At 36.5% G+C, this 23,880-nt stretch overlaps 1 protein-coding gene across 9 annotated transcripts in view; it reads left to right on the top strand.

Moving 5' to 3' along the window:
• The window catches only part of Fryl (FRY like transcription coactivator), a 242,248-nt gene extending 218,907 nt beyond the window's left edge, over nt 1–23,341 (top strand). For 5 of the 9 annotated variants that reach the window (XM_046459167.1, XM_046459245.2, XM_046459000.2 and 2 more), the window contains 10 exons: nt 737–904; nt 6,812–7,059; nt 9,338–9,548; nt 11,754–11,903; nt 12,537–12,635; nt 16,787–16,855; nt 18,677–18,694; nt 19,523–19,633; nt 20,481–20,671; nt 21,293–23,341. In XM_046459167.1, the coding sequence (XP_046315123.1) occupies nt 737–904; nt 6,812–7,059; nt 9,338–9,548; nt 11,754–11,903; nt 12,537–12,635; nt 16,787–16,855; nt 18,677–18,694; nt 19,523–19,633; nt 20,481–20,671; nt 21,293–21,551 (1,524 nt within the window). In that variant the 3' untranslated portion in view covers nt 21,552–23,341. The remainder of the gene's footprint in view (nt 1–736; nt 905–6,811; nt 7,060–9,337; nt 9,549–11,753; nt 11,904–12,536; nt 12,636–16,786; nt 16,856–18,676; nt 18,695–19,522; nt 19,634–20,480; nt 20,672–21,292) is intronic. The other 4 variants (XM_046458753.2, XM_046459078.2, XM_046458924.2 and 1 more) reach the window with 3 other exon arrangements.
• The last annotated feature ends 539 nt before the right edge of the window (nt 23,342–23,880 follow it).

Here is a 23,880-nt window from a genome sequence, read left to right as displayed (position 1 = left end):
TAGGGATGTAGCTCAGTGGTAAAGCATCAGGGGTTCAATCCCTAGTATTACTCCCCACCCCCCAAAAAAATTTTTAAGTTGCTTCCTCTTTATAAGAAAAATATTAATTTTTGCTTCTGTACCCTTCGTCATAAACTTTATGTTTCTTATGTTAAATATTGACCCCAAGAAAACTATAACTCTGGTTAAAAGGAAAAGGCATACATATTTTTTTAAATTAGTAATAATTACTTTTCAAAGAAAATAAACCTCACCAAATATGGCTCGCCTTTATAACAACTTTATATTTTTTCCTTTGTCTTATTGAAATTGTGCAGTGTTGATTTTTGCTTGTATAAGTGAGTGGCCAGTTGATGTGGGTGCCTGCCCCTCCTTCAAGACTGCATCTTTGAGAACTCCTCATGCCTGGCACTGGAGGTCCAAGGGCTCCTACCTTTACAAATCCTCAGACCAACTGAAATAGAGACCACAACCATAAAAATATACAAAAGACGAGCATAGTTTTTATAGAGCTCTTCCACTTTTTTTTGGCAAGACATATTAATACATACTTAGCTTTCTTCTGGGGAGTCAGCTGCTTGCATTAATGCCCATTCTTGTATAGACTGGAAAAAAAAAGATAACTAGGAAGTTCCAGAAGCTTTTTATAACTAAATTTCTAAAATGTTCTTCTTGTGGGTTTTGTGACATCTCAGGCTCATAAATAGATTCCTCATTTCACTCTCTCCCCTGACAGTTAAACAATGACTCTGCGGTCGATGAAACCATTCTGGACCATCCCGACTTACTTCTTCAGTCTCAGGATTCCACTGGCAGCAACACCACGGAAGAAGTGCTTCAGATCCAAGACGAGACCCCAAGCTCGGAGACTGGTCTAAATAATTCTAGTAGCCAGCTGCCTGAGGTGGGGAGAAATGGGGCTGGCGCATGGCCAATCTAGGTTCTTCCTAGCACTGTTCCATCCCTTGCTTTTCTTTCCAAAGAGTTTTCATCTGATGTGCTAATTATTTGATTCATTCCCAGTATTTCTAACCTGTTGGGTTGTTATAAACAAAGTAGTCAAATCCGATTTTTTTTTTTAAGTCAGTAGGTAATAATGGAAAAATGACCCACAGGTTAAAAATAATCTCCAGTGTTTCAATGAGCATTTTGTGTTGCAGTGTGTGACTCGGTTACTGGGCAGGCGCTTCTCTGGGAGTGGCAGGCATCATTTGTGGCGCTACGTTTTCTTTGAAGGATGGCTTTTGCTTTTCCTTCCCTTTTTGCTTTGTGTTGGGTTCATGTGATTGGTGCTGTGATTGGGATCAGGACCTCAGGCCAGCTGTGTTCGCAGTTGGTTAAAGGAAATTTCTTAAAAAGACTTTGGAGCCACTAGTATTTATGTTTTTTGGAAAGGCCTGTGAGAAGTAAGCCAGATTCCAAGCTATTGACTGACCAAAAATAAGTAAGTACTAGTTTTCTGAGTGTTTTTTTTTTTTAAGACTATTATAGATTACTTTAAAAAGTGTAATTGCTATAGCTCTCTCTGGTATGTTCTTTGATGCCTTGGTGTAGGTATTAGAAACTGCTATATTTTTGTCAGTGTTAACCACATTAATATAGTTACTGGATCTATACTAATCTAGCTACTAGATCTTATTATTTTAGTAAGGTGAATTCTCATGTTCTTAGTTGATGATTTATTTTCCATATTTGAATTCTCCTTAACCGTATGCAGGTATATTTTGGAATGAAGGCATTTTGGCTTCCTTATGAGCAGTCTTGAAAATACTTATACTACTATGGCTAATGTTTAGTCAATTCAATTAATGAAATATGTATTGTGATTTCACTACATGCCTGGCAAGCACCTAAGAGTGAGAAAGCAAGAATACCACATGGCTCTGTTCTAAGGAGTTTTTTGTCTATGTTAAGACAAAGATTTTTTTTTAAAAAAAATTACATTTTCATATGAGAAACAGTAATTCAAGTAATTCAGGTCCAAGGCTATGTGAAAATTCAGAGGAGAGATCAGCTGAACCTTGGGGATATTAATGGTAAAAGACAGACTTCAGGGCAACCAGCACTTTCAGGCAGAGGGACGCCATGTGGAAGACCAGGCATCATGAGACAGTATGGTGTGCTCTGGTAACTACAAGAAGCTCAGTATTTATGAGAATAACATGGACGAGGTGAATAGAATCTAAGACATTCTGGGTCCTGTGGGCCATTCTAAAGACAGGCTTTAGTTTGAGATAATAGGAAGTCATGTGGGCTTTTTTTTTTTTTTTTTAATATATGTGATAGTCAGCATTCCATGTCTGCCTGAGATAATCAACTTCAAAAGAAGAAAAGTTTATTTTGGCTCAGTTTTAGAGGTTTCATTCCATGACCAGTGAACCTGTTGCTTTGGGCCTGCAGGGGCACATTTAAGCAGATGCATGTGGCAGAGCAGAGCTGTTCACCTCATGGCCTGGAACAAAATAGAAAGGAAGAGGAAGCGGGAGGCAGTTGGGGTCCCTCAGAGCATATCCCCAGTGACTTGAGACCTCCCGCTAGGCCCCACCTCTTAAAGGTCCACTGCTTCCCAATAGTGTGCCCTTCTGGAGGGAAGGTTTTACCAAATGGGCTGTTGGAGGACATTTCAGACCTAAGCTGAACAATACTTATTATGTGACAAGCACTGTGCCAGATACATAGATGAAGATAGAGGGCATATATGAGCTTTCCTTCATTGATTTAATCAGCATCTACTGAGTCCCTACCTCAAGTCAGACATTATTCCGGGCACAAAGCAATGTAGAAAACAAGACAGTGGCTCCTTATGTTATGGAGCCTAGTCACAGGAGTGACCAATAATGAACAAAACAAAAAAATAACAAAGTATCCATCCTATTAATTGTACTATGAAAATATCATAGTAATGTGGTTTGAGGTGAGGGAGAAAGCATTTGAGGTGAAGCCTAAATAGTAAGTAGCCAGTCTATGAAAATTTAGAGGAAGAATGTTCCAGGCAGAGGAAGCAGCAGTTTAAAAGACTCTGGGTCGTGTAGAGAACAAAAGAGCTGCCTAATGGGGCTGGAGTGCAGTAACGGAGCAGGGGAGCAGGAGTCCCAGGGTGAGCAGCAGGCCACAGGCTGGTAACCATGAGAGATTTCGAAACAGAAGGACATGATCTGATTATGCCTATTTTTTAAAATCTTGGCTCCCCCTCCCCCACCACCCCACCTTGGAAAATGGAATGTAGGCTATAGTGCCTGTCACATAGAGCTTGCAGTTAGGTGCCTGTCATCAGGGGAGAGTTATAGTCTTCTTTGTGTCCTTGTGAAGTCTCTATGATGGAGGTGTGGGTGGCAGATTGGAAAAAGTTAAGAAGGTAAGCTAGAAAGAAAAGAGCTAGAGAAGAGGAGGGCCTGAACTGAGATGGTGCATGAACATAAAAAAATATTTGCAGGAGAGACTTGAGAGAGTGACAGGTGCACTTTAGATGGCATTCCTTTCATTGTCTGAAGATTTGTTCGGTAGCTGTACCATTAGTTATGAATCTAATCTGTCCCATCTGGATTGGATCATAGCCTATTAAAAGGTCAACAGACCTGCTCATTAGAAACAGTGAAAAACAGATTGGTACAAGAAACACCTTTTTAATCAAAGCAGCATGGCAGCGGCTAGATATTTTAATTTCATTTTAAAAGGGGGAAAATCTTCTATTCTGGGTTATGAAAGTTACTATCATAGTGAGGGAAATTACCTCCTAAAAACTTCATATATATTGCAACCAATATGTTCTTTCAATTGGGGCATCCACCCATTATTCATCTGTTGTAGTGGACCTACTTGCTAAGCACTAAAAAGTTCCTGGGACCATTGTTTCTTTTAAAGGGAAAACATTTTGGTTTTATGGGTGGTGCTGGTGTTGTTGCTGCTGCTTTTTATTTCCTTTAATAGTGGTGAATTCATTACTACTACACACGTCATGACAGTAAGAATGAAAGGGGTATTCTAACACCACACTATTTTATTTACAAACAGTTCTGATGATAAAACAGTCTCCCACAGGGAGTAATGCTACACGGCACCTGTTGGCTATATTGGTCCAATTCGTTTTTCCTTCATGGCCGTATAGTGTCAGATGACCCAAAATTGCCTCGTTTAAAAAACAAAAAAAGTGTTTAAGTATATTAATATAAACATATTAAAATAAAATCATAATCATTTTAAAATCAACTTTTTAAAATATACAATTAATTTCAATAGGTGAAATATTTTATGAGTTAAAAGAATATTCCTTAAAGTATTTGAATTTTTCCCTTAAATTATGTTCATATTGGGAAGATCAAAGAGAATGGGCTAATGCATTTCATGTCATGATAGAAATTCAGAGCTATTTGTCCCTTCTCTGCAACATATACAAATTATGCTCTGATCTCTAGAAAGAGTTCTTTATTTGTATTTATTAGAAAAATCTTCACAGAGGGTTATAACAACTTAGAATCAAATTCATGAGCCTCATAAATAATTCCTTATAGAAAATGAATCTGAATGTTACATACAAAGCATGTGTGTATGTCACTGTCTAGTAAGGTAAAGGCCAAGGAAATTTGATTCTCAAAATCTACATATACAAAAGGAAATCCATTCCATTAGCCCAAAAGCACTTTCTTCATAAAGTCTAGGTTTTACTAGAATGTTTCTGTATATAATAATTACTGATAAAACATTGTCTTTGAAATTACACTTTGACAAATGTAACCAAATACAGGTGTGAATTAATGAATATTGATTCATTCAAATTAATGGAAAAGTAAGGCTGGGTATGGTGGTATAATCCCAGTAACTCAGGACGCTGAGGCAGGAAGATAACAAGTTCTAGGCCAGCCTCATCAACTTAGTGAGACCCTGTCTCAAAATAATAAATAAATAAATAAATAGAGTTGCTATAGCTCAGTGGTGGACTGCCCCTGAGTTCAAATCCCCAGTACAAAAAAAAAAAAAAGTAAAAGGGAATAGAGACTATTATCAATAAAATTTGTAGATGTAGAAGTATCTCTAGTACTGTCTCATAAATTCTCTTTCCTAACTAATGCCTTCAATGCCCAAGTCTTTTTTTAAAAATTTTTAGATGGAAACTATGGAGTATATTGAATATAAGTTATTGTTCTGTATTATTTTAAGCGCTATTCTGTGAAGACGTAAGAGTTTGCTGCTATCCCTGTACTGTGTTTTCTTCCCATATTCCTGTGTCTTTGATGTCCTGTCATCCCTTTCCATGGAACACCATCCCTATGTGGCTTCCTCTAAGGAGACTGGTCTTAATTTTCTCAAACAGTTGCAGTCTCCCCTTCTTTGAGTACCAGTGGTCATTTGTGTGTTGCTGATGGTATTCACCATTCACTTACCACATGCTAATATATACTGTTGTCATTTGCATGTTAGCTGAACCCCATTAGTAGATCATGAACTAATTGTGATCAGGAATTAATTTATACCAGAGCACTTGCCCAGAATCTGATAGAAATCCTTCTTTTTATCAATTCTACAGGTGAATGAATTAAGGTGAGACTAATCTGAAGTCAGAATGTCTGGCTTTTACTTCTCATATTTTGAAAGGAAAATTCTAATTTTTATTTATAAAAGATAAAATACTACTATATAGCTAAAGCAGCTTAAGTCCAAATACTGAAAGAAGCTGATCTTTATTACCAAAACTCTGAAACCACTAGTACTTACATTCAAACTGACTGAACTAATATTCATGCAATTAAAAACTGGTGTTGACACCATTGATCTATACTTTGGAAGTATTTTTCTTTTTTAGTGGTGGTAGTTCATTTAAGAGTCTACCTCATGCCAGACATAGCAACATTATTTCAGTAATATTAACAAAGAGAAAACTGATAGTATACTTTATAACATATATTTACTACTGTTATTATTTACATAGGATTAAAAGAATTCCATCATTCTTGTTGATGAATGAGCTTACAATTCATTGAATTTTGAAAGTGCATCAGTTTAACCTGATTTAGTCTCTAGGTTGATGATGAAGCTTTATGAGTACTCAAAACGGAAATGAGTTAGTGTATGTCCTGCAAACAGCACCCCCCCACACACCCCCACGTTACAAATGTTCACCTCATTTCTCCTAGGAAGGCCAGCATTGTTAGGTTCAGCATCCTTCTGAATGGACAGTCCCCATAGGACCAGTCGGTTCTCTATCTTGAATCATCTCCCAGCTTATAGTCAAAGAATTCACTGTGTTCATATAATTAAAGAAATAGTAGTTCAAATAAGAGGGAGTTTACTATAATAAAATGTTTTACATCATAGAATTAGAATAAGTATAAGAGAAGACATTTTACCAAAGGATATATTTCCAAGTGAACACCCAAATCCTGTACATAAGAGAAAAGTAGGGGTAGCAGAGGGGACTCATTGATGGTTTTTTAAGGCAATAAGCTATATAACATCATTTCAAAAAATTTTAGGGCTGTGATTATAACTCAGTGATAGAGTACCTGCCTAATAATCACAAATCCTGGGCTCAAATCCTCAGTACTACCCCCCACACACACAAAAAAAAAAAATCCTAGGGCCGATTAAAACTTGTGATACTCCTGCTGCACCACCACACCCAGCCTAGAACCATTTAAAAAAAAAAAAATCAAACACAATTTTATATAATTAGAATTCAAAACCTCTAAAAATTAGACCATTTAACGAAGATGACTTGATAAAGTGAACTTGAATGGCAGTAGTCACTTACTATGTTCATAAAATTCTTTTTTTTAAAAGTTGTTAAAGTCTGCTAAAAATGTGACCATTTTTACAGGATTCAAATTCAGTATTAAAGGAGGAACATGTTACAGGCTTTGAAGATGAAGGGGCATATATTATACAAGAACAGCAAGACTCTCTTGTCTGTCAAGGAATTCTTGATTTAGAAGAAAGTGAAATGCCAGAGCCTCTGGCTCCTGAAAGCTGCCCTGAGTCAATCTGTGAAGAGGATGTTACCTTAGCCTTGAAAGAACTGGATGAAAGGTGTGAAGAGGAGGAGGCGGACTTCTCTGGACTGTCCAGGTGAGAAGACAGAATCACAAACCTGTAATAAAGTGGCATCTTCTCCTCCATCCTCTCCCAAAAATGCCTCTTAGTGATTGCTTACTTTCATTTTTCTGTATATTTTTGTATACTCTATTTTCATTTTTAAACATAAAATTACTTACTGTTATGGGTTTGTTTTCTGTTGATATTCACATAAAGAAAAACAAGTAGGCCGTTCCCAAAGCATAGTGTCATTGTGCAGTTAGAGAAGCACACCAAAGTTATTTTGTAATCTTTTTATTAGTGGTAAGAGTTTAAAGTTTGGTATTATGTAATAAACAGAAATGATAATTTCTTAGTACTGTAAAATGCTAAATTGTCCCTTTTAGATGTTGATCTTTTCTATATTCAAAATTTATTATCAGAAAGTATGAAGAATTCCCAAATAGGACTTTTTCCTTACTTGTGGGCCGGAGTAAACAACTATTACCTATAGAGGTTTTTGTTTTTGTTTTGTTAGCAGTACAGGGCTTGAACCCAGGGATACCCTATTACTAAGCTACATCTCCAGCTTCTCTCCCCACTTTTTTTTTTTTTTCTTTTTTGAGACAAGGTCTCACTAAAGTCTCCCTGGCTGACCTCAAATTTGGAATCCTCCTACCTTAGCTTCCCAATACCAATTTTGCAGGGGGCAGCAGAGTGCAGTGGGTACCAGGGGTTGAACTCAGGAGTCCTCAGCCACTAAGCCACATGCCCAGTCCTATTTTATATTTTATTTAGAGACGGTCTCACTGGGTTGCTTAGCACCTCACCATTGCTGAGTCTGGCTTTGAACTCAAGATTCTCCTGTCTCAGCCTCCTGAGCTGCTGAAATTACAGACAGGTGTGCACCACCGTGCCCAGCTTACCAATGTTTTTTAAAGGAAATTCTGGTGGCTATTATGAAACTTATATACCAAACAATTCTATGACGATTAAATTTTATATTTAAATTTTATAAATATTCATGGTTCAGAATAATGTATTTAATAATCATCAGATGTTTCAGTTTTATAATAAAACATCATACTTTCATACCTCCTGTGATAATAGGGTTTTAATCTATAAGATATATGGGAAGTTGTTTTTTGTTTTTATTCTCAATTAGAATGCTTACCTATATTTGAAAGTAAATATCCAGATAATAATAATAATAAAAAATCTTAGTGATACCTTTTTCTACCTACTATCTTGGATAGAGCAGTAGCCCATGCAATTACACAATCAAGTACAAGGTCAGAGACAATTGAAATGATATTAAGGTAAATACTCAAACACTTTCAGGTTTCTAAAAGGCCAAGCCAGTCAATTACTTTGTCCAAGTACTACACTGAAACAGAATGGTTCATTCCCACTAAGCACAGAGGTTATCTACTCTAGCTTTCAGGACACTTTTTGTTAAAATCACTCACTTCTGTGACATTTGTAAAGTATGAAACCAGTTGTCAGCTTTACTTTGATATTTTTCTCTAATCTTGATTCAGGTCCCTGTCTTTCATGTGAATTGCTCTATGATTTCTGTAAAGCCGTATGGATCAATCTATCTCATAATGAATCATGTAATTTTATATCCCAAGTTACTTATTTCTTTATGGAGTGTCTAATTCAAAACACTTCATCTTTTTTTCATTGTTCTATTTGTGTAAGTATGATCTGGCAGTGGGATTATAAATTCCTCAAGGGAAATGGCCAGGTCTGTTGTTTCTTTTGAGTCAAATTTATCATCTGTCGTACTAAGAGGCATATTGTGTGTGTTCATGAAATCACTGAGCTAGCAGTGAGCTGTGTGCTGTGGCTAATGGCACTGGCTTTGGACCTGTGGTCCTGGATTCATATTCTGGCTCTGTCATTTTCTATCAAGTAACCTAGGCACATTATTTATTTAACATCACTGAACTATTTCCTCATTCATAAAATAAATAGTAATGAAGTTATGAAGATTGAATAAAATAATCCATGTAAAGCACCAAACACAGCGCTTGACACAAAAATATGATCATCATCATGTGGGGCTGCTCAAATAAGAAGTGTCCAGAATTAACCATTTGAAATGAACGCATTCTAATCTGTATTATTCATAGAAGTTACTGATATTAATCCACAGCAGAAGCATTTATAGAACTTGAGTTATTTTGCAGTAGCCACTTAAAATTAAGAGTTCTAATTCCAAAGATGCTTAGCAGAAAAAAAAGTATTTGTTTATGCTTTCTTATAAATTGTTTAGATCTTTGTATATTCCAAGACAGTATTTTGACTACCATGATATTTGTGTCAGCAGTCAGGATGAAGAAGAGCAAGATGGTTTTCCAGAAGTTCAGACATCACCTCTACCATCACCCTTTCTTTCTGCCATAATAGCGGCTTTCCAGCCGGTGGCGTATGATGATGAAGAAGAAGCTTGGCGCTGTCACGTCAATCAGATGCTGTCTGACATGGACGGATCCTGTGCAGTGTTCACTTTTCATGTGTTTTCTAGATTGTTTCAGGTGAGTGACGTTTGTTTCAGAACTCATTATAATTATACAGGTTTTTCTAACATCAATATCTCAAATTTTAGTGTCCCTGCTATCTTGTCTTTTAATTGATTCTTTTTTATAAAGTTATACAGAGGATTCATTTTGACATAATTATAAAAACAAGGAATATAATTTGTTCTCATTCATTCCCCAGTACTTCACTTTTCTCCTCATTCCTCCCTCCCCATTTCCTTCCCTCTACTCATCTTTCTGATATTTATTTATAAGGTTGGTTGGTGTTTTTTTTGTTTGTTTGGTTTTTGGTTTTTGTAATTAGTGTCTTGTGGAAGTACATGAAGGTGGTATAGTCATATATTTCACACATAGGAAAGTTAAGTCAGATTCATTCCCCTGTCTTTAACTTTTTTTTTTTTAAGAGAGAGAGAATTTTTGATATTTATTTTTTAGTTTTCGGCAGACACAACATCTTTGTTTGTATGTGGTGCTGAGGATAGAACCCGGGCCGCACGCATGCCAGGCGAGCGCGCTACCGCTTGAGCCACATCCCCAGCCCCAAGTGCTATTTCTTAGACTTACAGAGTGACATTGTAGTACTGCTGGTATATTACACAATTACTAGTACAGATATGTCCCCTTAGGCAGTTAAAAAAACAACTTCAACACAATATCTGAGCAGTTTCTTCAGTATGCTAGGGACCATCACAGACACCAGAGAAATAAAAGCATAGTCCCTGCCTTCAAGGAGCTTACAAAACAGTATCACAAAGCTTCTAGTCAAGTGTAAAATGAATTGAAACTTTTGTCAGGTGTGGTGGCACAAACCTCCAATCCCAGCGGCTCGAGAGGCTGAGGCAGGAGGATCGCAAGTTCAAAGCTAGCCTCAGCAAAAGCAAGGCTCTAACAACTCAGTGAAACTCTGTCTCTAAATAAAATACAAAATAGGGCTAGAGATGTGGCTCAGTGGTTGAGTGCCCCTGAGTTTAATCCCCAGTACCAAAAAAAGAAAAATGAATTAGAACTTTCATCACTGTGGGGACCTTGACAATTTTGGCTATTAAGGTTGCTTTCAACCCTAAACCAATAAGTGTGATCATTTATTGCAAACTCACTGCATGCAAGGCACTCTGCTAAATGCTTTCTAATAAGAATATTCACACCACCACTATGGAACATGGATAGATTTTTAGGTTTCTGTGGAGAGGGAAAGTAAAGCAGAGAGAAATGCCACTAGTTAAGTCATTATCCTCTGAACTATCTACCACCTTTCCTCCCTATCTCCACAAACTTTACTTATCTTGGAAGACCCAGCTAAAGACATCTTCTCTCTAAAGTTTTCTTACTCACCTTACCCCAGTGCTGGGGATCAAATCCAGGGCCTCATGCATGCCAGGCAGGCAGATAGATGCTCTATCACTGAGCTATATCCCCAGCCCCGTCTCTGAAGTTTTGCCAGCCACTCCAGCTTCCAGCTGCACCATCCAGATGTTCTTAAGTGCCTATTAACAGGAGCATCTATTTAATTATGTACTTACCTCATTGCTGGTTTTCTATATGTGCTTTTTCTTAACAATGGCATTATTTCCCAGTGCCTGAAACTGTGGCTTATGCTTTTTCTTAATCCTAATGCTACCCAACAGCACTAACACATATTTATGTAGGTATACATTAGCAATCTGCATAATAATTATTACTGTTGATACTGTCTTAATTTATTGACTGTTTACTTTGGGTAACTGGTTGTTTTATGTGAATAAAATATTCTTGGGATTCTGAGAAGGTACTACCTTTAATGCATTTTATGACTTTAGTTAAAGTTAAGTCAGATGGCAGCCCAAAGCCAAGGCTCAGAAACTACATTTATCATAAGTTTCTTTTCAGGTAGAACTTGACTTTAGAAAAGCTAATTCCTCAGACATGTAAAGGCTTATGATTGTCCTTAGACTATAGAGGTCTCAAGAGTAGGAGAATGAATAGCGTGTATCATTAATTTTTTTCAGTAATTCCATTTTGTAAGTCTTATAATAATTTTAAAAAATTATCAATTTCCTGAAGAAATATATAAAACATGGATTTGCAAGTCAGTTACTAGAATTCTATATATCACTACAATCATTTTAAAATAGAAGTTTGCCCTGATTAAATACATCTTTACTTAAAAGTGAAAAAAAGAACTCTTATGACATATTAAACTTTTTCTTACGCTTTTCGCCATAGACAATTCAAAGAAAATTTGGAGAAATAACTAATGAAGCAGTCAGCTTTCTTGGTGAGAGTCTACAGCGCATTGGTACCAAATTTAAAAGTTCTCTGGAAGTGATGATGATGTGTTCAGAATGCCCAACAGTCTTTGTGGATGCTGAAACCGTAAGTTTTTACATGCAGCCTTATTAAGTAGCCTATTTGAATAGCCTCATTCAGTTATGGTTCTTTTTTAAAAGTAATTTGAAATTATAAAGTGTCAAAGTTCATATTTTCAACAATTATAAATATCTGGCAACTCATGGTTCCAGTGTATTAGATGCAGTGCCCTGTGATTCCCTGGCTCCCACCCCTCCCTGCCCAGGGCTGAGTGGTGCAGCTCAGTGGCCTAGCATGTGCTGAGCCCTGGGTTCATTCCTAGCACTACAAAAAATAAGCTGAAGAGAGACCCACCCATGATGTGTGCTCTCTCAATTCTTCCTGAGTGGAATATCCAGAGCGCCTGGTCTTCCCCTGACTGTTGCCAAGCCCACTTATGACTAAATAACAACATAGGTAAAGAAATATGGGTTAAAGTGCTTCAAAGAGGTGCCTCTGATGTTGTGTATGGTCTGACATGCCATTTCTTGCCACCCTCTAGTCCCACCACACTCCTGTTTCAGTGTCCCTTAGACTGAGACAGAATGTAGTAAGGGAGTATCTGACACCCACCCAACAGATAGTCCATGGCCCAAAAGTTGCCAAACTTGTGACTGATCAGGAATGATAACCTGGATTGCGGTGTTTCTGATTTGACAGCTGATGTCATGTGGTTTGCTGGAGACACTCAAGTTCAGTGTTCTGGAATTGCAAGAACACCTGGATACATACAATGCGAAAAGAGAAGCAGCTGAGCAGGTCAGTCTTCTTTTACCATGTCCAAAGGAAAAAAAAAAATTAATCTGCTTGTGATACTAGAAAGATTGACCTGGCAGCAGAATTCGCCCATACAGGAAAGAAGACCTGTTATCACAGGCTTCTCAGTACTGGGGTGTGCTGGGTATGAGCTCTCTCTCTCTCTTTCCACTCTATACAGTGAATTCCTGATCTGGGCTTTTAAAAATTGGCTCTCTAAGCGCCTACACATTGAAAACCAATAGCTCTCTAAAAAGCTGTGTGTAGACCATTCAACTGCTGTCAACGTTACAAGTGGGGAAATAGAAGCAGTATTTCTCAGTTATGGGCTTGTGGTCTAGGAAATATGCAACCTCTGACAAAACTGGGATCTTTTCCCATGATGTTTGGGGGGTTGGGGGGGCCAGCAAAGGAGGAAATGAGCATGTCGTAGATGATAGGTATCACCTGCTAAGAAATGGTACTTCAGTTCCAGTCTGGCCTTGAAAAACAGAGTGGCTCAGTCCCCTGAGAATAAATCCAGTATATTTTCCATTGGCAAGTACAGAAAACAAAGAAGAAAAAATGTTTCTCCCATTCAGACAAACTGCACACAGTAGAGACTTTTTTCTAGAATACAGATATTTAATACTTATTAATGAAAGAACTGTCATATGTAAAGACCTATGAAAAATGAAGTATAAAACTTGGTTCTTGTTTTTTCAGATTTTCTAGATAGGAACATAAAGCACACATACTATAGGTTGAGCACCCCTAGTCTGAAATTCAAAATGCTCTAAAATCTGAATTTTTTTGAACACTAAAACATGTTGCCACAATGCAAAACTCCACACCAGACCTGTGATGGGTCACACTCAAAACATTATAAATGATTATCAGAAGCATTTAAAGTGAGAGTTGGGAATGATGTTGATGCCAAACCACCACAGTTTGTCCTCGTGGGTGGTGGTGAATGACACCTTTGCTTTGTGATAGTTCAGTGTACAAAAACTTGGTTTTATGCAGAAAATTATGAAAAGTATTATGCAAAAATACCTCACTCTGTATGCATAAGCTACATATGAAACATAAATGAATTTTGTGTTTACACTTGGGTCACATTCCCAAAATGTCTCATTCTATTACAACTATTCCGAAATCCAAAACACTTCTGGTACCAAGCTTTTCAGATAACTGACAGACACTTAAGTTATGGCTACAAATAAAAGTGTTGTCAATGAAAGTCTTCCCAAGGACATACAGGTCTAACAGAAAAATATTATAGACTATAATTTCAAAGAAAGGTTATTTGAGCCCAACAGAAAAACTTTGTAGAATGGGGACATGATCTTGGACTTTAGGCAATTAAATTTTGGCATGGGGGATTATTTCAGGGAAAGAAAATACTTGTATTGAGGCTCGCTGTCTTTGTAAGGGGAGAGCCATCTTATATTTGGACTGAAATAATGATGGCAAGAGAAAAGGAAAGGGCTTTCAACATCATGAAATTAGATCTGCTGATGTAAATTAGTACTGCTGTGTCCTTTCTTACACTGATCTTTTGTACATGAATGTCCACCTATCTGCTAGGTGTCTAAAAGTGGAATTACTAGGTCATTGAATATACATGTTTGACCTTAGTAGAATCTGCCAAGCAGTTTTCCAGAAGAGGTTATTGTATCAATTTATAGTCCTATCAGAAGTATTTCCATTGCTTCATACCTTTGCTATCAGTGTTGCCAATTTTTAAAATGTTTAGTCATTCTGGTAAGGGTGTGGTGATATCTCATTATTTTGCATTTCACTGATGACTAAAACTTGAGCACCTTTTCATATGGATATCTTCATTTAGATATTTTGCAAATTATGTTTTCAGGTGCCTTGCCCATTTTTACAAATGGGTTATGTTTTTCTTGGTTATTTGTAGGAGCTCTTTATTCAGAATATAAGCCTTTTTCTTTTTTTGATAAATGCATTACAGATATTTTTCCTTCTTTTATGGTTAGTATTTGACTACCTGATCACCTTTTGATGACCAGAAATTTTAATTAAATCCATGTTATTATATTAGTTTTTCCTATTATGGTTCTGCCTTTTGTGTCTTCACAAATCATTGCCTAACCTACAAATTAAGGTAGAATCTTAAAAGTATCACTCCTCTGACTCATGTCTCTCCAGCTCCACATCCCCAGAAAGGAAAACTCCTCACCAGTTATGATAAATTTTAACCTTCATTTGAGCCTTGAGTAAAAAAAAAAAAAAAAAAGCATGACAGGAAAACAGGCACTGGGGAGTGTTCTCTATTCACACGCTCTACCATGTCTGTATGTGTGTCTGGAAAGGTGTGGGCCTGTGCCTTACGGGCCAGGTGCAGCCCAAGGCTACATGGTTGGTGCTTATCTTTTAACAGGATGAAAATCAAATAATTACATTGAATAGTGCTCCCCAAAATACTATATCAGTAAGTATGCATTATTAAAAAAAAAAAAGTCATTAAATAATCAGCTGAAAGGCTGGGGTTGTGGCTCAGTGGTAGAGTGCTTGCCTAGTACATGTGAGACCCTGCATTCGATCCTCAGCAAATAAATAGATAGATAAATAAAGGTAATGTATCCAACTATAACTAAAAATAAATATTTAAAAAATAATCAACTTAAATTATTATTTTCCAGCGTATTACAGCATAGTAATACACTTGGACAAACCTGGCCACAGTAGTGATAATTCAGTATATAAAACTTTCAACATTTTATGTGAACCAAGATTAAAAACAAATTCCATGATAGCTGAATTTTGCTGATTAAAAAAAAAAAAAATCTGATAGCTTTTGACAATGACTGTCACTGGCCATCTCTCACCAGAAAAGCTTAACATGTTTTTCTTCAGATATGCTGTCAAGCAAAGAGCCTTAAGGCCAGTGGAGACTGAATGACGGGAAAAAGGGACATAAGGTCAAAGAGATTGTTTTTGAAATAACTGAGATGTCTATTTTTAATTCTTTGCATATAGCACATTAAGTGTCAATAGAGAATTTTAAATGTCTAATGCTAAAATGTTTTTGGTGTCTCCTTAATGTAGCTAGTAGGTTCTCTCAAAGCTCTAATGATATTGATACACATACATACATACACACATACACACACACACTAGTTTTATTATGCTTAATATCACACACACAAAAAAACTAGGATGTCAAAAGAGCTAACAGTATCAAACTGTCAAACCCTAGAAGCTAAACTTGAAAGCTCTTAGCTTTCACTTTGCTTTGGAAATTCTATGGCTTCAGTATTCTTTTCTGTTCTACCACAATGCTGTTATTTTTATTTGACTGAAGAAAATGTACTTTAAATTAATATCAACCCCTAGGTAAAGAAAAACATTTGGCTTCTACAGGCAATATTCTTTGGAGATAACATGTTTGTCATTCATTACTGTCCAAAAAGACAAGAAAAGAAATAAAAACAAGATTTAAATGGATTTTGGTTTCTGTTTCACTGATTAGAACTGACACCAGCCTTCAGAGAATTAGACTTCTGGTAGGCAGACTTGGTTAATTCTCAGTTGCTTTTATTAAGCCAACCAGAGGAAAAACAAACCTTTCATTTCACAACTTGTATTAGACAAAGGTCAGGTACAGATTGTGAAGATTTTCAGTAAAATCTGCAAAATAAATTTTTTTTTTTTTTTTGGTACTAGGGATTCAACCCAGGGGCACTTAACCACTGAGCCACATCCTTATCCCTTTTTGTATTTCGTTTAGATGTAGGGTCTCACTGAGTTGCTTAGGGCCTCGCTAAATTGCTGAGGCTGGCTTTGAACTTGCAATCCTCCTGCCTCAGGCTCCCAAAGCCACTGGGATTATGGGCATGTGCCACAGTACTCAGCTGAAGAATCATCTTTACTGAAAGGGGCAGCATCGGTTCCTAGAATAAAAGGCTGTTCATTGTGTTTTCACTAATAAACTCACAAGTGCAGTCATCTTGTTGAGTATTCCGCTTTCGTTTGTCCGTATAAATGATTAACCTCCAATGCAAATGAAAGTGCATGTTCACCACCAATCCTAGAACCTCAAGATACCTTTAAGTGTGTTGTTTTATATGGACAGGCTGTAATGTTACTAGTTCTGCCATTTATGCAGTTACTGTATTAAAATTTACTATTTCTTGTTTCTTTAGTGGTTAGACAATTGTAAGAGGACATTTGGTGCCAAAGAGGACATGTATAGGATAAACACAGATGCACAGGTAAGTCTCTTACCCTTGTTCTGGCCGCGTTTCTGTATCGGGTAAAACAAATGTGTGATCAAATGTCCTCACCTGCTACTCCTGAAAATAGAAAATATTTGTAAACCTTTTCATTTTGGTTATCAGAATAATCTCTGTAAAAGTTATGTTGAATGAAATATTGGCTTAGTAATGAAAAATTCACTTTAATAAAACTGAAAGGCCAGCTTGTGACTGAAGCTTAATAACATTCCCTAGATAAGCCTGATGGCTATCTGACAGTCCAGGTTGGCTTTTAGTTGCATCTGCCTTTAGAAAAGTAAAAAATTGTTCTGCATTAGTATTCTGCAAATAAATTGTCTGGTCAGGAAAGCAAATCTAAGAGTAACAGGATAAATATCCATATTAGCCTATCTAAGGGTGAATAAATTATGCCTGGATAAATTATGATGATTTCCTCTAGTATGAAGTCCTTATGGATGCAAGGCCCTTTTTATACAACTTAATCTGCTCTCTGTCCCTTTGTGCCAGTACTGTCTTTTGCAGAATAAGCAATCAATATTTATTGAACGTACATGCAAATTTCAGTGTACTTACAAGCAACAATTTAAATCATACATATATAGGTTCATCGGCAAAAACTACACTTTTAGCATATTTAGACTAATCTTTGATAATTCAGAGTTGTGGAATGACATTTTTGTTGTTTCCTGTCATCGTGATGGTCAGAGGCTCTGGTTTGTTTTCCATTATATCTCAAAGTAGAGGCTACAGATATGTACACATTGAGCCAGTTCTATTGTATTTATGCTAATCTAAATTATATGAAATAAAACCTCAAGTATAACCTCAGGCTAATATGCCTGACATTGGATTGTACTCAGCTAATGTTTACAGGATGTGACTAGCCAAGTAATTTATGGTAAGCAGAATGGAGCTAAAGTTCACCTTTGCTTAGCAAATCCTTTCTAAATTGCTAGGAATAAATGTTATATAAACAGTCCTTCAGAGGAAACTATTTATAAAAGCAGGCTTAAGAATGACTTTTAGAAGCTACATTTACATGAAGTCATTCTTTGAAACCACTTCCAAGTTGCTATCAATATTTTAATGTAATTTTCAAGAACATAAATTAAAACTTTTCACTATGTGTTTTACATACATTATCTCTTTGATTCAAACCTAGTTAGGTCCAATTTCTGAAACTTACTAAATTACATTTGGAATGCAATGTAAAACACATCTGCTTTTGATATTCTGCCCTGTGGCTCACTCAGCACCAATAGAGGGAACCTAGCACCTAATTAGACATTAAACAGTAGGAAGCCTAGAATGAGCTACTCCAGAGACGATCTCCTCATGGGTGAGTATATATTAAGTAAGATTGTTGTGTGAGATTATAAGCCAGTCCACTCCTGAAAAAACAATTCATTTGCTTATTTTCTAACTGTAAGTTGTCGGCTTTATTAATGGGAAGTTTTATTGCAGTTGGGTTTTGTTTGAGGATTTCTGGAAAGGATATAAAAATAGAAACTTACAGTAGTCAAGTTTCTCAACATCACATTAGTTCTATTTGATTCTTGATATTGTCTACACAAAAATAAACTATAGCTTAAATGTTTTTCAGTTAATTGGCAAAGAATTTTAAATAAGCACCCTGAATTGCTGCAATAAATGTCTAGAAAACTGTATTCTGGAAATACAAAATTTTCTTTGGGGTGTGAATATATGTTCTTCAGTTTGCCTGGGACATCTGTGACCCTACTTAAAATGATTCTTACACTAATTCTTGGTCTTTTTCTTTCTTTGTATTTTTTGTGACCCGATCACCTTCTTGCTTAGCAAATGGAAATTCTAGCAGTAAGTGACCTGTCTTGATTTATAGACTACTTACCCTTGCCAGACAAACTGGTTTTCATCTGCCATTGTCCTTTTGTGACCTAGTAATGTTTTGTCATGGACTACTTTAAAAGTAGTGTGTGCTTCAATTTTGATAGCCTTAATCCATGAAATGTTGATTGAATAAAATGAGATTTTATAATATGTATGTACAACTAGCAGTTGCCTTTTTCTTCACCTATAACTAACCTATCTCCCTTTAAATTTTTTTAATTTAAAAAATCAGAGTGCACATGTTAATTTCATAGTCTCATGTCAATGAGACTACCAAGTGGTTTTCTTTAGAAAAATGACTTCATTTTAAAGACAGACTTTTCTACCCTTTAGGTAAGAGGTTACCCAGTTTCACTTTGCTTTATCAAGCACTTGTGGATAAATGTAATGAGATCTACATCTCGATGTGAGAGCTACAGCTCAATGGGGGCAAAAGTCTATGCATTTATAAATTCTTTCATTATGAATTTAAAGTTTTAAATTACAGTGAACCCTTTTTAAACATCCAATATATTGCCTTCTGATATATTATACTTATCCAATGTAAAATGTACTTTATACAAAAAGTGAATTAGTAACCAACAATGATCCTTGTTTTTATTTTAATGCCTGTCCTCAAAGCATCTTTCATCTGTCTTTCATCAGCTTTACACCATATTAACTTGCTTACTGCAGAAAAATAAATGCCAAGACAAATTTAACATAATGATTTATAATTCTTTTTACTGGAAATATGCTGTATAGCCAAACATAAAAAATCCCACCTAAATTTAATGTACTGTTATCTATTTCTAGGAACTGGAGCTCTGCCGAAGGTTATACAAATTGCATTTTCAATTGCTGCTTCTGTTCCAGGCCTACTGTAAACTTATCAACCAAGTAAATACAATAAAAAATGAAGCAGAGGTAAATATTAAGTTGTCCTAGGCATCAGTAACTGAAACACTAAAGTATACATACATTTGTTAGGCTAGCTAACATCAAAAGTCACTTACCTTGAATCATTTTCTTCAGTTGAGGAATTTTTTTTTTTTTTAAATGATGTCCTATGCCAGGACGTTATTAGTGAATCAGACAGCAAGTACTGGATTCAGAGGTTCAAGACCTTACCGGTTTCTGAAGTATAAACAGATCATGTGTAATCAAAAGTCAAGCAAAGCACCTCAGTAAAAACCAAATTGTACAGTGAAACCCCAACATCCTGTCCATGGAATGTCTCTCCCGTTCTGTGAATGCAACAAGAACAAACGGGTTAAAAACACCTGGGATGTTGAAAATCTTTAATGTGTAGGTTCGTGGGTAATGACTTCTCCTTTCCCCTTACCAGCTGGTACTAAAGCTCTCATTAGGAAAATGATTTTTTTAAATTGTTAAATCCCTGAAAATATGTGTACATATGTTCATGCTTTAAAAGTTTAACCAGTGAATTTTATAAAGACTACTGTCAAAAAAGTTTTCATGGTTCTCCCCCATAAATGTTTTTTACTACCCAAATCATAACATGTAATCACGTTAAAATTATCATTCTGTAAGTTACAACTCATTGCTGCTTTGTTAAGAATTTTTAAAGCCTATTCTGTGACTGGGATTACTTATTCCCACTGAATAGAAAACATGAAATCTTAACTGCCCCTACTTCTAAGTTTAACAAATGAGAGAAAACGCTTCCCCCATCAGGTGTCTCCTCATAGCCAGGTAAATGCTTTGTGGTACTGACTATGGGAATGGGTCCCTAAAGGTGTATTTGTTTTAGGTCATCAACATGTCAGAGGAACTTGCCCAGCTGGAAAGTATCCTCAAAGAAGCTGAAGCTGCTTCTGAAAATGAAGAAATTGACATTTCCAAAGCTGCACAAACCACTATAGAAACTGCCATTCATTCTCTAATTGAAACTTTGAAAAATAAGGAATTTATATCAGCTGTAGCACAAGTCAAAGCTTTCAGGTAAAATGTGAAAGGATTTAAAGATAAAGATGCCATTATGTAACTGGACTGGAAATTTATAAAGTTTAGGTTTTGGTTCTCGGTTTGATATTTCAATAGCATGTCTTTGTGAAGGGAAAAATCCACGTTTATTTTCAGTAGTTATCACTGAAATGATACCAATTTCAGATTTTTTTCACTCTCAGGTGGTACTTTGAGTAATATATTTGCTCAAACAATTAAAAACAGGTCACTGGGCTGGGCATCGGGCTTGGTAGTACATACCTGTAATCTCAGCAACTCGGGAGGCTAAGGAAGATCACAGTTAGAAGCCAGCCTCAGCAACTTAGTGAGACCCTGTGTCGAAATAAAATACAAAAGCTGGGGATGTGACTCAGTGGTTAAGTACCCCAGGATTCAAACCCCAGTACCCAACAAAAAAAGGGCGGTTGGGTGGGGGAGTGGGGATATGGCCCAGTAGTAGAGCATGCCTGGATTCAGTTCCTGGTACTATGGACACACAAAACAGGCTTCGTGTTATTCACCAGGAAGTTTTGTGATATATCAGTTAACTTAAAATGTAGTTAATCTTAACTAACAATTGTTTGCACCTCAGAATTTAAAAAGAATATGTGTTTTCAGATCTCTCTGGCCCAATGACATTTTCGGCAGCTGTGAGGATGACCCTGTGCAGACGCTGTTACACATCTATTTTCATCACCAGACACTGGGTCAGACGGGCAGCTTTGCAGTTATAGGCTCCAACCTGGACATGTCAGAAGCCAACTACAAATTGATGGAGCTTAATCTGGAGATAAGAGAGTCTCTACGCATGGTGCAGTCATACCAACTTCTAGCACAGGCCAAACCCATTGGAAATATGGTGAGCACTGGATTCTGAGAAACTTCAAACATTTTGGAGAGAAACTAAACTGATGATTAAGAATATTAACCAAGCACCTTTTATGAACCCTTGTGATTCACTGATAACTTTCCTGGCAGCATCTACAATTGTAATGTAACTAATGTCAAACTGTATCTGAAGGACAAGAAAATCTAACAGCTGCCAATACCTCCCACAGTAACTGTATGAAGAAGGAATTTTTTAAATTATTTAACCTATGTGAAAAGAAAAGGGCTAAAAGTGATGCATACAAATACATTGCTTTCTGGAGAAAGAAAAGAATTCCAAGAATGTTTGCAATAATGGCCTCTAATACTGAGACATCAGAAAGCAGGTGAAATGAGGCTGAAATCAAGGCTGGTTCATTTTAGCCGAAGACCTGCAAAGCTGCTTGGATTTCTTGCAGCCATCAACATCACCTACAACTGATGCTTAATCACCCAACACGAACATCCAGACCGATATATAGACTTATTTGCAAAAACCATTGATTTTTTTTTTCCCCTCAATTTATGGGATAAGGGTTTGGGGTGTTTTGTTTTTTGGTCTGTGTAAAGAATTATGTGTGTGTGAGTTGGGATGTATGGATACGTGATAGTCATATTTTCAAGGTGTGGATGTCTGGTGATAACGTCTCAGAGCATGCCTAAAAGAGCACTGCAAGATTATTTTTGAAGAAATTTTATTTTATTAGATCTAACTCTTCATAGTGTGTAAATGTTAGAACATTTTAATAATATTTTAAAACTGGGCTCTCCCAGTATTTCAAAAAGAAATAATATATCTGTTAACGTTATTGGAATGCTGCTCAGTTCTCTGATCAGTGCTTATGTTACAAAATTGTTGATAACTAACCAAAGTAGATGCCTGCAGAGACTTTAAAATGTAAAATAAAGATGTATGCTGCCCGTCAGCTATTCTCATTAGAAAAGTTAACTTATTTTACACCATAATTATTCTAGAAACTGTATAGACTAAACCCAATATTTTCTTGTACATTCGTGCCATGCACTGTTATACAAGAATAGGTGTACAAAGCTAGAGGAAAAACTTTGGTCATTGATGGGAGAATATATGGTCTGCAGGCTCTGAAGTCTGCAAAGAGATGCAAATGCATTTTTATGTTTATTCAGGACTCACATGTGTCGTGCTAAAGGAACCTGGGGCTAGAGGGGAGATGAAAGGCAGCCTGAAGACTACCAAAACACGCAATATACTTACTAAGTCTGTAGCATAACACGAACTGGATTCTCTGTCCTTTTTTAAATAGCATTTTGTAAAAGAAATGAATGTAGTCCCACAACTCCTCTGATTTGAAAGGAACACCTTGTATTTTTTATATGCATCTCTTATCCACTGTGACTATTCTTTTAAACTGGGCTCTGACTACTTCAGAGTTTGGAATGTAGAAATGAAATGCTTAGCTTTGCCTTTTCTTGGGGGTGTGGACCCTGCCAGAAATGTAATTATGCTCAAGTGCATTAATTGAAGGCACTGTGCACGCCGTTGGACTGCTGACTCTAGTTGTTTCCTGTAAAATTCCATAACTGGTCACGGCACATTCATAATCACTGTATTTTTTGACCCTGATAAAAACAATTATTTTAATGGTGTTCTGGTACTGTAAATGGTGTCCTTTAAATTATTTAATAACTTCGGGTGTTGGGGCAGGCAGAGAGGGGGGTGTCCAGAGACACATCACACTTTATATCCTATCTTAACTCTCCCCTATTTTTCTCGCCCTCCTTACATTCTTTTTGTTAAAAATAAAAAACATTGTAGCTGTTGGTTTGTGTGGTATTTTGAGAAAGCATGAATGACGATAGTGTGCATCATTTTTACTTTGAAAATTACTTTGGGGCTGGGGATGTGGCTCAAGCGGTAGCGCGCTCGCCTGGCATGCGTGCGGCCCTGGTTCGAGCCTCAGCACCACATACAAACAAAGATGTTGTGTCTGCCGATAACTAAAAAATAAATATTAAAATTCTCTCTCTCCCCCCCTCTCTCAAAAAAAAAAAAGAAAATTACTTTGAAAAAACTTTCCAAATGTTATCTGCATAATTCGCAAGTGTAATTTTCCTTTTTAAAAAAGAGGGAAAAAAGTAAACTGCCCAGATCAAAACTTTGGAACAGATAAAGTTTGCTTTTCAAATTTACTTCTGTCACTAATCTAGTAATAATGTAATAAAATCAAATACATTTGCAGAAATCACGATGTAAACAAATTCGTTACAATTATCTTTTTGAATTGGATTTTCCTCAAACCTGTGCTTCCTTCTCATTCTCAGAACCTGGAGTTGCATCTATTGACAGAATATATCAAGTA

Source organism: Marmota monax, unplaced genomic scaffold (genome assembly GCF_021218885.2).
Source record: "Marmota monax isolate L192 unplaced genomic scaffold, Marmota_monax_Labrador192_F-V1.1 WCK01_AAM20220418_F8-fsc00025, whole genome shotgun sequence".
In the NCBI taxonomy this organism is placed as follows: Eukaryota; Metazoa; Chordata; class Mammalia; order Rodentia; family Sciuridae; genus Marmota; species Marmota monax.
The sequence above is the reverse complement of the archived record's forward strand: the minus strand, read 5'-3'. Positions and strand labels throughout refer to the sequence as shown.